Source organism: Amphiprion ocellaris, chromosome 7 (assembly GCF_022539595.1).
Source record: "Amphiprion ocellaris isolate individual 3 ecotype Okinawa chromosome 7, ASM2253959v1, whole genome shotgun sequence".
NCBI lineage: Eukaryota > Metazoa > Chordata > Actinopteri > Pomacentridae > Amphiprion > Amphiprion ocellaris.
Window position 1 is genome coordinate 20248517 of NC_072772.1, and position 15420 is coordinate 20263936.

The window sequence follows — 15420 nt, forward strand, 5'->3', positions numbered from 1 at the left end:
TATTCACCATGTTCAGAAAACTATGTAAAAGCGCAACTTTTGTTGAATGCCTGGATGTGAGAGTGTGAAACGCAAAGCCCAGTTCTGGGCAAATGCTAAATGTGTTTCGTACGTATGAAAGTTAGCTAGAAATTAGCATATCTTCGCCAAAAATGTTGAGTGGGGTGTTTAAACACTGCTCTTTGGAGACACCATAGACTGTAAATTGTATTTTACGGTACCTGAACGACCCACAAACCAGCACTACGGCTCCCCTCCTACAGTGGCGCTAAAGAAACAGCCGCACAGGTTTCTCCGCACAGAAGAAGCAGCGGTCCACTAGCACCCCTCCTTAGTTCCGTTTGCTAACCGACAACTCATAGAGCCGCAACTATGGAGGAGGCAAAAAACAAAGAGAAGAAGCAGCCCGAAAAGACTGATGAGAAGGACAAGGACAAGGAAAAGGGCCAGCAGCCCTCGGGGAAGGATAAGGAGAAAAAAGAGGAGCAAGAACTGGTAAAATTGCGCAGTTTTCTCATTCAAAGATGTGCTAACTAACGCTACAGGAGCCAGACGTGTTATTTTGCCTTAGTCACTGCCGCTTTGACAACATGGTAGAGCAGGCCGAAGTCAGTGACACTAAGGATAGACAAATAATGAGCTTACATTTACTTGACAGTGGCAATTCCCCTGATAAAATATCACTATTCTGATATAATACCGTGTTGTGGTCCCGTAAAGATCTGCAAATAAACCCCCACAGATCGCTAACATTAGCCTAGCCTGCTTCAGCCGGTAGGCTAACGTTAGCTTGCTAGTTGTTACGCCCGCTGTCTTTACTGTCATAACTGTTAGCTTTGCTAGCATGTTCAGCTAGTCAGCACTAGCTTTACACAACGAAGTGTATGACACAGCAGCTAACATGAAGTCAAAGAAACTCTCAGAGCACAAGGATGTTTACTCTGCGTGCTGTTACAAACGTCCTGTTTGACAGTCAAGCTTGTAGCTGTCTTTATAATGTAGCTAACAATAGATGTCAATGGTCAGGTTATTGCGTTTAGGGTAGTTAGTGGATATGTGGTGTAAATATGTGCATTTATTGCCGTCTTTCTTGTAATATGTGTAATGTGTAATATTTAAACATTTGTTATTGGTGAACCTATCATGATGCACAAAATACACTAATGGGTTTAAATATAGCTGAGTAAATTGGCTCCACATGTTGACATTTGTTTTTTTTAGAATTATTTTAAGGCCATTTCTCTGTGTGTGTGTGTGTGTGTGTATATACTGTGTAATACTGAGTTAATAAACCATAGGGTACAGTATCTCCAAATGCAACAGCCAAGAATTCACTCTTGGACAGGTTCCCCAGACATTTGTTGAGATTTTTTTACATGGTTATGATAGACTACAAAAACACGCCTCGGTTTAAACACTGAACAAATTGAAGAAAATATTCTAATAACAGTTTTTCTGATATATTGCAATTGATTTGGGATGTATAATTTGTTAGGGTCAGTGTTGGTCTCATGAAATATCCATATAACCTAAATTAGATACTTTGTGATTTGCTAATTGCACTGTTTCAAAATTTAACTTGAAATCGATGAATTGTGATAGCAGTACAGTAATACCCCTGTTTATATTTAAGTGATGGCTGATATTAGGTTTTTACTTTAACTATTACAGCAAGTAGTGAACAATACTTTGCAACCTGCATGTGTTAGATGAGCTGGTTACCAAATTAAATTTTGTTTTTATTTGTCCTTTTATGCAGCTAGTTTAACAGAGATTATTCAAAGCATCAGTCCATATTGTACAGACTTACTGGCAGCATCACTAGTCAGATTTGGCAGTGTATGTTGATCCGTAATTTCAAAAAGGCCACATAAAAATAAGCATTGTTGCTTGCATCACTACACCATCATTTTCAACAGTGGTCATCCCTCTTCTGAGCCAGACCATAGACAGTAGTGGCAGTTGCTGAATGGTCCATATTTTGTAATGTATTCTCTCATTGCTTCTCAGTCAGAGGAAGACAAGCAGTTACAAGAAGACCTGGAGATGATGGTAGAGAGACTGGGTGTAAGTATTTTACCTTTTAAACTTGTGTGCAGAGAGGTGTAAGAGTCTTTACAAGAAAGAAAGCATATTTTCTGCACACTTGCAGGAGAAGAACACAGAACTGTATCGCCCTGCATTAGAAGAACTGCGCAGACAAATCCGCTCCTCAACCACTTCCATGACATCAGTACCTAAGCCCCTGAAATTCCTGCGCCCACACTATGGCAAGCTCAAAGACATCTACGAGAGCATGGCCCCAGGAGAGAACAAGGTAAGCCTCTGCTGTGCTGTCAGAAAAGTAATAAATTCAAGCATGTGCACTTTCTGAAGAGTTTTCTTTGCAGTCACACTCTAAAAATATGATGTGAGAGCAGGAAAATGAACGTCTTTTTAAGGTTTCCTTGGAGCATGAAAAAATTCTCAGTGATGTGTATTAGGGCTGCCACAAACGACGCGTCGACGAATCGCCTGAGCACGATACGTCATCAAAAGCGGAAGTGAGCGCGCAATGCAACAGAAATCACCGTCCGAGTGGAGCGCGGAACACGCATGGACATCCGCGCTGTATCGTGCATATATAGTATATGCATATATTATATACGCACAATACAGCGTGGACATCCGCGTTTACGATACAGCGCGGACATCCGCGCCGCATCGTGCATATACTATATATGCACGATACAGCGCGGATGTCCATGCGTGTTCCGCGCTCCACTCGGACGGTGATTTCTGTTGCATTGCGCGCTCACGTCCGCTTTTGATGACGTATCGTGCTCAGGCGATTAGTCGACACGTCGTTTGTGGCAGCCCTAATGTGTATGCCACACCAGTGTCAAACAATACAGGTTTTAAATGCGAGTATATGTGGATGTTGGTGTGACATTCAATTAAAATCCAAGATTAGAATTAGTTTAAAACAGTGCTTCTGTTGCACATGTAGAACCACACAAATGGCACCATGACGCCATGAATTTATTGACTGATGTTCCCTAACCTGTCATACTTCCGGACACTGACATGAACACTGATTCATTAATGACATTAAGTTCAAACTCTTTGTTTTTGAAGCGTTTCTGTGCTGATGTGGTGTCAGTGCTGGCCATGACCATGAGTGGTGAGAGGGAGTGTTTGAAGTACCGTCTGCTGGGGTCTCAGGAAGAACTGGCCTCCTGGGGACATGAATATGTCAGGTAAGTCATATTAACTCAGACACCAGTCTTGTCTCATCATCATCACACGTATAAAACAAGAAAAGCATTCAGAGAGCACAGTACTCCTACAAGGCTGCTCAGTCTTTGTATCATTTCCGACGGATGAAATCTATAGCAAAATGACCTTGTGCTGAGCACAGGTGTGTATTATGTATGTGTACGTTGTGTATGGATGCTGACCTAAACATGTAGCTGATGGTGGGAATTGATGGGACTCAGAAATACCCCTGCAATTTGATCAGTTGTTCCTTATATCATTTCCGATGGATAAGTCCTAACAAGTCCACAGCTGTTGATTTGTACTAGGATCGTGGTCATGTGATTGTCAGCAGGCAGCTGACTTAGTGTTCACTTGTTGTCATAGTTACAGTGATGCCGTGCCGCTATCTCGCAATGATACAGATATCTTAAACAAATCCGTGGATCCAGACTATAAGCCGCATCACTGCCAAAATCTTCCATTTTCATCCAAATCCATTGGTCTGTTTTTGAGTAATGTTACAGACAGACAGACAAATGTACGCTGATCGTCACATAACTCTGCCACATTCCTTGGCGGAGTAATAACATCACTGGTGTTAAGGAGAATGTTTACAAAATGATAATGCTATTTTTCCTGTTATTAAAACAGGACATTAATATGTCTTTGAACTGCTTTATCTTCTGTTTGCTTCATACCTTGATGTCGAATAAGTTTCTGTTCCTGTCTTGCAGGCACCTTGCCGGTGAGGTGGCTAAAGAGTGGCAGGAGGTAGAGGAGAATGATAAGACTCAGCAAGAGACGCTGCTGAAACTGGTGAAGGAGATTGTGCCCTACAACATGGCCCACAATGCCGAACATGAGGCATGCGACCTGCTGATGGAGATCGAAAGGTTGGACATGCTGGAGGACTATATTGATGAGAACGCCTACGGCAAAGTCTGTCTTTACCTCAACAGGTATGTCCAGGTTTTACACTTTACTCAGAAAGCACACATTTTGGTTTGTTTAGCATGTTGTTTACATTCTAAAATAGCATTCAGTAACTTACTAGTCACTGAAATATGAACATATTATCTCATAACTTTCTGCATCACTTCTTTAGCTGTGTGAGTTACGTTCCTGAACCAGAAAACTCAGCGCTGCTGAGATGTGCCTTGAACATCTTCAGGAAGTTCAACCGTTACCCAGAGGCCCTGCGTCTGGCCCTGATGCTCAATGATGTTGAGCTTGTAGAAAACATCTTTACATCCTGCAAAGACATGTAAGGACCATAATGCACTGTACCTGAATGACTTAAGATAGCCCATAATAGGTGTAGAACTTTTAAATAAAAGTGTTGAACACAGACATATTTAAATCCAGTAATGCAAAGGCCCATCTGTTTTGTAGTGCCTGTTTTTGTAATAGAACACCCTGTCATAGTTAATGGTGTGTATTAAAAACAAACTCCCTTGATCTTTGCCCCATGCAGAGTCATTCAGAAGCAGATGGCCTTCATGCTGGGTCGCCATGGCATGTTCCTGGAACTTAATGAGGACGTAGAGGACTATGAGGACTTGACAGAGATCATGTCCAATGTGCAGCTCAACAGCAACTTCCTAGCCCTGGCCAGAGAGGTAAGAGAGAGGAGCCTAGCATTAAATCTCAAAGTCATGTGAATACTAAGCATGCTTGATTTGAAAGTTGTTTATCAGCTGTCATATTTTTATACACACTTGAAAAGCTGGATACCATTTCATCAATCTTAGTTGCTGATACGCCATTTCCAAGGCTGCATTTCAAATCACATAATACAAATTTAATTGACATAAAAGCTAATGAAGTATGATATCAAGTGGAAATGGAAATCAAATGGAAGATATAGGTAGCATAAGCTGTTCTGAAAAAAAACCTGCAAAAAAACCCCCACATGTATGGCTAGTCTTTATAATGACTAAGGTAAGAGCTTTAAAGGTACGGTAGTGAAATTACCCTGAAAATAGCTTAGGGCTCATAGGATTAAAAATACAGCGCCTCCTTAGAAATCTGAGGGAATTTTATTTGACAAACTCACTAATCAAACACATTTTGCATGTTGTAGAAATGGCAACGTATGTGTTAACATGGTCAGCAGAGATGCAACTATCCAACATTTGGTGCCCTGATTCTGATATATGTTGTCTGGTTCCCACGTGGTATCAGTGTTCTTTTACCCAACGTTAAAATCAGTATACCGCCACTGTGTGGAACTCTGTACAGAAAGTAGGAGGAATAAAATGAGGCTAGATTAGAGTAAGGGCAATGTATGTGCATATGAACCCAAAATAGAATAAATTACCTTTTGGAGGGGGCGACAAGAGGATGGTGATAGCCTAAAATGATTTCCGTCACTGACACTTGAAGAAAAATGGTCTATGATTCATAGACGGAGATGGGGGATTGTATCTTAAGCTGAACGTCACTCTCAGTATGACTCAACACATTTCACTTTATTAATAACGCACTTTTCTTTTCTTCCTCAGTTGGACATCATGGAACCCAAAGTTCCAGATGACATCTACAAAACACACCTAGAAAACAACAGTGAGTTTCTAATGTGATGATTTTATGTGTTCAGTTAGGGTTGAGTAGTAGTTTAATGACAGATACGCTGATTGTAAATCAGTCAAGATGAGAGCATCACTGAAGGTAGAATAAGGATAGTTTGATGGATACTGTGTATTTACTGGCCAAATGAATTACTCTTTTCTATTGTAAAAATGTGCAGTTTAGCGCTGTTACTTGATCTCTGTGCTGTATATGACAGGGTTTGGAGGCAGTGGCTCCCAGGTGGATTCGGCCCGTATGAACTTGGCCTCCTCCTTTGTGAACGGCTTCGTCAACGCAGCCTTTGGACAGGATAAGCTGCTCACAGATGACGGCAACAAGTGGCTGTACAAGAACAAGGATCACGGTACAAGAAAACACATACAGACATATAAACATGGAGTGCTCTTGTGGCCATACTGCTCACTTACCCCTTTCTTTAATGGCTGTTTTCCCAGCTAATGTATTGACATCCATGTATCTTTAATCATTTTTGTTTTTATGTGGTCATCTTGGTTTTCCATTGGGTTTTATTTGCTGCTGTTAAGTTGTAATGTTTGTATGTCCTCAGGCATGTTGAGTGCTGCCGCTTCCCTGGGTATGATCCTGCTGTGGGATGTGGATGGTGGTCTGACCCAGATTGATAAATATCTCTACTCTTCTGAGGACTACATTAAGGTGTGGTAGTTAAGATACATTAAATTTACATTACTTTAAAATGCTGGCAGCATCACAAACACCTGAGCCACAATCATATTATCATCCTCTATTTTGTAATTCTTCTTCAGCAACCACTACTTTTTATATGATTGTATTTTCTTAATGAAATAGCCCTGTGGTCCATACATTTCAGAATATCAGTACAATGCATCGGCCTCCACACAACAGATTTCATTGTATTGACTGACTTATATCTGCCTTTACTGACTTGTGAATTTGACTTTCTGAACAACATAAGTGATTGTCAGACTATTGGTGAGAGAGGAGAGGGCAGAAACATGAAGTCCTTGTTTTCTTTTCTCACACTTGCGTCATTCCTGTCTGTGCAGTCTGGTGCCCTCCTGGCCTGTGGGATTGTAAACTCAGGTGTGAGGAACGAGTGTGACCCAGCCCTCGCTCTGCTCTCTGACTATGTCCTCCACAACAGCAACGTCATGAGGATAGGAGCTATATTTGGGTGAGGAGAATGTTTGCGTCTTTAAAGTTTAGGGCCGTTGTAATTTGTTGTGCTGTTTCTCGTGCCAGTTTAGTACCCAGATCTCTCTTGCATAGATTCAAAAAGTGTTATTTTGTTTTATATCTTAAGATGACTCATAATAGCTGTTTGTCCTGATAATTGTCTCCTTGGTTTCAGACTGGGTCTTGCCTATGCTGGCTCCAACAGAGAAGATGTCCTTTCTCTGCTTCTCCCTGTTATGGGAGACTCCAAGTCCAGCATGGAGGTACAGCTGTGCTTAGGTCACTCCTCTACCAGTCACACCAAGAGTCAGTTGGAACATTAAGCAGTTAAGCATGTGTGTGTTAAATCTGCAGGTGGTTGGAGTGACAGCGCTGGCATGCGGTATGATTGCAGTCGGGTCTTGTAACGGTGACGTGACGTCCACCATCGTTCAGACCATCATGGAGAAGAACGAACAGGAACTGAAGGACACATATGCTCGCTGGCTGCCTTTAGGCTTGGGACTCAACCACCTGGGTAGGCATGGACACAGAATAAGGAAAACAAAATATATGAATACACAATATTTGACTCCTTTTTAGAATCCTGTTTTCCCTGCATCCTTTTTTCTTTGTGAAACAGCTGCCATGATTATCCTGTATGTCATTTCACTGTTCTTAGGTAAAGGAGAAGCAATTGAGACGACCCTGGCAGCTCTACAGGTTGTTCCTGAACCTTTCCGCAGCTTTGCCAACACGCTAGTGGATATCTGTGCATATGCAGGTTGGTCTGACTGTACTGTCTCTTCATGCCCTCCAACAGGGCTGAACAGTTAATCGAAATATTATCAAAATCGTAATGTGGACACGTGCAATGTATAAATTGCTGGGCCAGCAATTTTTTTGACAAAGATAAAAACCAATCTAAGTGAAACGTGGCGCTACACAGATGCCCCAGCGTATAAATCGTATTCTCCAGACTGAAGAAAATATGCTTGTTTGGTATGGACTACAGCAAAAATCACATTTAATGTTTTTGTTGGTTGTTTCGTTGTTGTTTTTTGACAAAAAGGGGATGAGAAATTTTTATTCTTACTGAAAACGCCACTTCACTCAAATATAATCTTACGAGATTGCATATGTATTTTTTTTAAAAATACATATTGTTCAGCGCTCCCACAGAAAAGCTAACCATATACAGACTTGCACACAGTATAATACTTACTTACAAACTTAAATAACCTGAAACTCAGTGCTATGCTTTGTCTCTGCCTCCTCTCAGGTTCTGGTAACGTGCTAAAGGTGCAGCAGCTTCTCCATATCTGCAGTGAGCACTACGAAGCCAAGGAGAAGGAAAAGGAGGAGGACAAGGACAAGAAGGATAAGAAGGACAAAGACAAGAAGGAGACTGCTGCAGACATGGGTTCCCACCAGGTAAGGCGAGAATTACCATGATTATCCTCATACACACACACACACACACACACATATATAGTTTTAACTACATGTGCTATGGATGCATTTCCATATGGGGGAGAAAAAGAGAAGATATCTAATTTATGTCCTCCTTTCAGGGTGTGGCTGTTCTTGGTATTGCCCTGATTGCCATGGGGGAGGAGATTGGTTCTGAAATGGCACTGCGGACATTTGGACACCTGGTTAGTAGCACTTTGTATTGACTTTTAATCTGTTCTTGTTTCATTTTTTGATTACACCTTAAGTGGGCAATTAAAATAACCAGACACACTTTTAGTTCAGCTGTTGATCTCAGACTTAGGCTCACATAAATGCTCTAATTTTCATTGTATCCTTTTTACCAGCTGCGTTATGGTGAGCCCACCCTGAGGCGAGCGGTGCCCCTCGCCCTGGCTCTCATTTCTGTGTCCAACCCTCGTCTGAACATCTTGGACACCCTCAGCAAGTTTTCCCACGATGCTGATCCAGAGGTCTCCCACAACTCCATCTTTGCCATGGGCATGGTGGGCAGTGGTAAGTTTGATTTCGCACATCATTTGAAATCGGGATATGTAATGTTGGCTGTCATATTATCATATATGTTTTTGGTGAGGGCTGTAATGTCAAGTAGCCTCCTTTTTAAAAATACACAGCCATCTTTATATAATCATTGTACCAATGCACTTGTTAATCATGTAAAATCCAAAACCCACTGGTGGGGTTGAAGGGTGTGTCACCTTTTAAATAGACATCACAAATACATTATTCATCAGCCTGAAACTTTAAAATGATAAGATGTTGTTTTGTTGCCATAGAGGTACAGGACTTTATAATGCAGTGAAAAATGAGCCTCCAGTGAGTAAAAATAATACAGAAGCAAAACATACCCAGAGGTTGCCTGGGATTCAGAGCGTTAATCTAATGCATTTTGTGCAGTTTTAAATTAATTTAACATAATATAGTAATGTGTTATTAAAAGGTAAAATGCAAAACACGTGAAAATAAAGACAACAATGAAGGTGAAACTGACGCTAGTGGTCTCAGTTAATATTTGTACCCCTTTTGTTAAAATACATGGTATTAAAACTAGTGCTGGGCCACGATGAAATAAATTATTTGAATTAATTAGAGGCTTTGTAATTAATGAATCGCGATTAATCACATTTTTGTCAAAGGGCAATATTTGACACAATAAGTAAAGTTGTTCAATTCAAATAAATTTTGGTTAAAGAAGGAATGAATGAATGAATGAATGAATGAATAGGCATATATGTGAACTTAAACAACAAAAATGTTTGTTTCTTTTCTATTTATCTGCATTTTTCATCTGTCTACTACATTCACAGATTACTGCAAACTCAAAGTGTAATTATAGTGATTATATTCAACATTTTAAGACTTTTTGTAAACTCAAGCACTTTCAATCTCTTGAAAAGTGGTCTATTATGGGATGGCTACACCGTTAGTTGGTACTAGGACTGTCGTAGCTAACATTAGCTCTGGTGCTAACAGCAACATATTTTACATTGAGGTGATAGCGTTGGCTTGAAGTGCTGCGAGGATAAGAAAACTCTTTGTTGCACAATTTCCACACAACTACGCTTTGATCCAAGCTGACATTGGGAAGATTTTTAAAAGAAAACTTTCCGCCCAACAAGTTCAATTCAATCTGGTCTTCCTTCACTGTTCACCAAACTTTCCTGTGCTCTGATGTCACTCAGTGTGTCCTGTGTATCTTCTTCGTGGCTGGAAAACAGACTTTAGGTTCATTAGCGGCACCTACCAGACTGGAGTGTGCATCAGTGTTACCGGTGTGCCAGAAATTAGGGATCTGAGAAAGGTGTGATTAAATGCGTAATTGTTTTTTTTTTAACACATGATTTTTTCTGTAATTAATAAATCTAATGCATTAAAATCCCAGCCCTAGTTCAATTATTATATGTTGAGAACAAATAAGATGCAAGGTGTGTAGGGTGAACAGTAAAAAGTGTGATTGTTTTATGTAAAGTTTGGTATGCTGAACAATTAAAAGCCCTTATTTCAGATTTTAGATGAGTTATGCCTCAGTCATATTTTAAAAAAACAAACATTTCATATATAAAGACTGTTCCCACTGAATTTTGTCACTAGAAAGCCACTGAAGGTTCATGTTGCTTATTTGTCATTTTCAATGAAGCACACTGTCGCCTCCTGACGGTGCCTCTAGAGTCAACTTCCTTGACACATTTAACAGGCTCTTCATTTTTTCCATTTCCTCAGGCACAAATAACGCCCGTCTGGCGGCCATGCTGCGGCAGCTGGCACAGTATCACGCCAAAGATCCAAACAATCTCTTCATGGTCCGACTGGCTCAGGTGGGTGGCAAGACAAAAGACACCCTGTACTGGACGCAAATTAACTTTTTGGAAAAGTGTGTGCATGAGAGATTGTTGACTTTCTGCTCTTTGTGCCTCCGCAGGGGCTGACTCACCTGGGCAAAGGCACACTCACACTCTGTCCGTACCATAGCGACAGGCAGCTGATGAGTCAGGTCGCCGTGGCTGGACTCCTCACTGTGCTTGTTTCCTTCCTCGACGTCAAGAACAGTGAGTGCATTTTGCTCATGCTCCCTTACACAAATCCATTACCAGTCTGGAATTTGACAGTTATATTAATGAATCTGTTATCATCTCCCCCTGCCTTTCATTGTGTGCATTACAGTAATCCTGGGTAAATCTCACTACATTCTTTACGGCTTGGTGGCAGCCATGCAGCCACGCATGTTGGTCACATTCGACGAGGAGCTTCGACCACTGCCAGTGTCTGTTAGAGTTGGACAGGTAAAGCCTATTTGATAGTAGTGGGAAAATTTTAAAGACTACATATAGTCTAAAAATAGTTTCAAACTGTGGAAATCTATGTAAAGACAAGCCAGCTTACCCACATACTAAGACTATTTTTTTGTGCTAAAAGTAGGTGTATGACTAGGAGAAATTTTACAGCCTGTGACTTTCAGAAACAAATAAATGTGTTGTCTAGGAATACAACTGTAATACATACAGAAGAATGTATAGAATTTTATTAGCAAAAATAATTAATTTAGTTCTTCTGATATAAGGAAATGGTTGTCTAATGCAACTTTGTATGATCTGTTCACAGGCTGTGGATGTTGTAGGCCAGGCAGGTAAGCCAAAAGCCATCACAGGTTTCCAGACTCACACCACGCCAGTGTTGCTGGCTCATGGAGAGAGAGCAGAGCTGGCCACAGAGGAGTACCTCCCCGTCACTCCCATCCTGGAGGGCTTTGTTATCCTCCGCAAGAACCCAAACTATGAAACCTAGACTGCACCCATTCTCACTGGCCTTCCCTTGTGTTTTTAAGGGAAGCCCTCCATGGCTCTTAGCAGTTGTTATAATTAGTTGTTCATTGCATGGCTGAAAAGAGGGAGGCAGGGCTATCTTTCTTCTTATGTCGTCCATGGCCGAGCTCCAGCAGTCATCAAAAATGGATGGATACGGTCTGGTTAATTGGACTGGTATGACACAGGGAGGGTAAGCTGGGACCTCATCCTCTCCACATAGATGGTTTCCTCACTGCTCTAATTTTGATCTGACTCTCCCACATGTACTGAACCAGCTGTTCAACTGACCCGGGGCCAGTTCAAAAGTGGGACCTGTTCACCACCCTCCTGTATGTTTTTCAGTCATCAGTAAATGAATAACTACTGCTCAGTCCACATCAGTGCTTCAGATGTGTTTTCCCCCCACTACTTACATCTGCTGTCATCTTTTGTAATTAGATCATTTAAAAGTACGTTTTCTGCATCCCATTTTTCTTTTTTTGTTTGGTTTTTGTTACAGTACTGTAAAAGTTTGAATCAAAAATAAAAAGTAAGATCCAAGTGTTGGAAATGTGATGGATGTGTGTTTTCATTTTTAATTCTAAAGCTCTGAAACCAGTATAACACTGGTCAGGCGCCAACTACTTAAACTGTGAACAGGACTTTCAACCTAAATTGCAAATTTCCTTTAACTTAATTATTTTCTTTTGCCTCTGCATTGCACAGCAGGGTGAGTTTAAACTGGGTTCAGTTTATCCATAAAACGAGTTTGTTTTTTCAGAATAGCACGATAGTCTTTATGACATTTTAACTGTTTAAGTTGTGCAATTATTGTCCTGTAAACAGGAGCTTTTTATGGGAGTCCTTTTTAGTGCAAGGCTGACAACCTACCTCGTGTACATACATTGTCAATAACCCTGTATTTATTGTTAATAAGTATCTGTTAACTATACAAGTGCATAGCAGTGCCTCTGCATCATGTGTAAGTACTTTGAGAGCAAAAAAACAGGAAACAATACTCCTTGTATGTGTAAATACACACTTGGTCAATAAAGCTGATTCTGAAATATGTCCAAGTATTGTAAATTAGCACTACTACAATCTGTTTATAATGTAATTAAACAACAATCATTACAATAGGTTTCTTTTTTTTTTTTTTACCTATTTGAATTATTGGCGTTCATTAATAAATCTAAACGTCTTACACATGCAGACACAGTGCAGATGATCTAGGCAAGTTGTGACGATCTGAAAACACAGAGCATGATTACCGGGAAAGTTTCACGTGATGGGATTTTGCCGGAATTACTAGCTACCGGCTTCCGGGAAGATTTTCCGTCCGTCCGGCTCTGCGGACTCAAGGAGAGAAAGGTAACGAAATGGTCCTCAGCTAAAATCTTTATTAAAATGTCCAAAATTTCACGTAACTGTCACGTCTCAGTTACACGGAGACTCGGAAAGGATACTCGAGCTATGTTTCGCATTTCAGTGTGGGGAAATAGCTGTCTGTGGTGACTTTGTTGAGTGGTTTCTGCTGACTGGTGTCCCTGCTGTGTTTTCAGGGATTAGCTAGCTAGCTGCTTGTTAGCATCCCATGCTAAGACGACGTGGGTGTTCTTTCTTCACTTTAGCTGGTCCGGCTAGCAAGATATCATTACGATAGACAGCTAACGTGTGTCCTTTTCCGTTTGACATGGGGAAAGATATTATATCGTGTGTCATATATTACACGTGAAGAGCGACAAATGGACTGTCGCGTCACACTGTTGTTGTTTTCGCCGGTTAGCGTAAATTATGCTGCTAGCTACCCAGCCGTTCACTGGCTAGCTGCAGAGCAGGCTATATAGGTAAGCTAGCAGTGAAACCACTTTGGATGTGCCGAAGGCGTGTTTTGCTGTAGTGCCGGGCTTCTGGGAGAAAGTTTTGCAGCTTGTTTACCCATATTCAGAAGCCTGACTTTATATGGAGGGATGTCTGTTAATAGTAGTAGTATATACTGATAACCTGATAGCTGGCGATGGGTACCAGCAATCTGAAACCATTTACATTAGGCGGTAAAGTATGCATGGGTGGTTAAAGGATTTGGTTGTGTACAGTACGGTCTGTCTGTGAATGAGTCAAATGATGCCACACATATGAACCAGATAACAAAAAATGTTTAGTGGCAGCTGAAACATATAGGCATATTTATGAGAACCTGGATGGTGAAGAGAGTTAGAGGCTGATTTGACAGTACTGCTGTGTTCAAGCTTGTAAAAACCTTCATGTGCTGAATGAAATGACAGCTTGCTGTGCTTTCTGGTTAGCAGCTGTAATAGAAGTTAAAGCTATATGGGACTTGATAAGCAGAGTATTCCCTAACAGCATACCCGGTAGTGCATCAATGTAAACGTAGGCTGTCGCAAAGGTGATGTTGCTGTCAAACCGGGCTGTGAAATGAAACGGAGGTGTCTGACTCATTCTAGCTAGTTACAGTACTCATCACTGTCACGACATTACTGGCAGCACTGCTGCTGTGTTTATACCTAGATCGTCGAGGCTTTCGAGCGTAGTTGGCTGCGGAATGTGAGTAGCATAATGAGCTATTGAATGCAAATGTAGGAGCTAACAACCTGGAGCCACGTTCGTAGCATATCTTCTCTCTTGGTTTGTATACTTCTTCCTCTTTGACCTGACCGCCGTTAGGTTTGTCTTCACTAATGACTCTTTAAAGCATCGGTTGATTGGTATGGGTTATGCTTGTACGTGAAATAGATGGTTGTCACGGCTGATTTCGGCTGAGGTGTGGCTGGCATGAAGCCGGTAGCTGCGATGTGCATCGCGCCAATAGCAGGAGAAACCACGTGGTAAATCCAGGTTGGGCCTAGGAAAGTTAGCAACATGGCTAACAGCACAACATGCAGCTGCACGTCTTCGCACTTGTGTTTGCACGTGTTTTGGAAAGATCGAGTGCTGGACAGTTATGTGTTTATTGTTATCACATGCTAATTGCTGTCTTTGTCGTTCGCTCTGTGCCAGAGTAAACGGGCAGACACGCCCCTGTGTCATAGCAAAAGTGTCCCACAGTTTGGACAGACGAAACACCGGTGTTATACCTTTGAATATTTAGCTCGGTATAAACGTGTCTTCCGACACTGACGTTGTGTCAGATTGTTTGTGCAGAGGCTGCCATTGCTGGTGTGTTTATGTTTAAGCCGTTTGTTGAACTCCCTGCTCGCTGCAGCAGGCGTGAGGCTGATGTTGAGGACTGCAGACATGTGACCTTAGCTGAGAATGGGACCAAAATGGTTGCTGTTTCCAATGCATCGTATATAGATAACATATAGCTAATACAGGCAGATGTCTGTTCCATGTGTTTCTCTATCTACAGACATTCATCCTTGTTATGCAGTGATCTCAGACATGCTTTAGCCAGAGGAACTGAATTAAACCAGTGGTAGAAGTGCAGTCGCAGGACAAATGCATGATGTGTCAGAGCCAGACTGACACAGTTTGCCTGACATAAGGACTCTACTGAGTTTCCTGTTGTGAAACTTGAAAGTCTAGAGTCTGTGCATGTGTGGTTTTTGGCAGAATGTTACTAGAGGAACATGGTGGTGGACGTGGGGTTGACGGGCTGTGGTGTTGTGATGGTGTGTGAATGGGGCTAAACTCTCGCTGTATGAACATAATTCTCAGT

The 15420-nt window shown here is 41.4% G+C and overlaps 2 protein-coding genes across 7 annotated transcripts in view; both read left to right on the forward strand.

Annotated features, from left to right (window-relative positions):
• The first annotated feature begins 317 nt into the window (after window positions 1-317).
• psmd2 (proteasome 26S subunit ubiquitin receptor, non-ATPase 2) lies at window positions 318-12317 on the forward strand. Its single transcript, XM_023283215.3, has 21 exons — window positions 318-495; window positions 2011-2067; window positions 2153-2317; window positions 3118-3239; window positions 3975-4199; window positions 4346-4504; window positions 4715-4859; window positions 5745-5805; window positions 6029-6175; window positions 6380-6486; window positions 6858-6985; window positions 7163-7250; window positions 7342-7504; window positions 7649-7750; window positions 8249-8400; window positions 8541-8624; window positions 8787-8955; window positions 10681-10775; window positions 10880-11006; window positions 11122-11240; window positions 11560-12317. The coding sequence occupies exons 1-21, from the start codon at window positions 373-375 to the stop codon at window positions 11740-11742; spliced, it is 2721 nt and encodes a 906-aa protein (XP_023138983.1). The 5' UTR covers window positions 318-372; the 3' UTR covers window positions 11743-12317.
• Window positions 12318-13019: 702 nt separating this feature from the next.
• Window positions 13020-15420, forward strand: part of LOC111577109 (eukaryotic translation initiation factor 4 gamma 1-like) — a 44173-nt gene continuing 41772 nt past the window's right edge. For all 6 annotated transcript variants that reach the window (XM_023283203.3, XM_023283206.3, XM_023283207.3 and 3 more), the window contains exon 1: window positions 13020-13112. The gene's annotated coding sequence lies outside the window, so the exon portion shown is untranslated. The remainder of the gene's footprint in view (window positions 13113-15420) is intronic.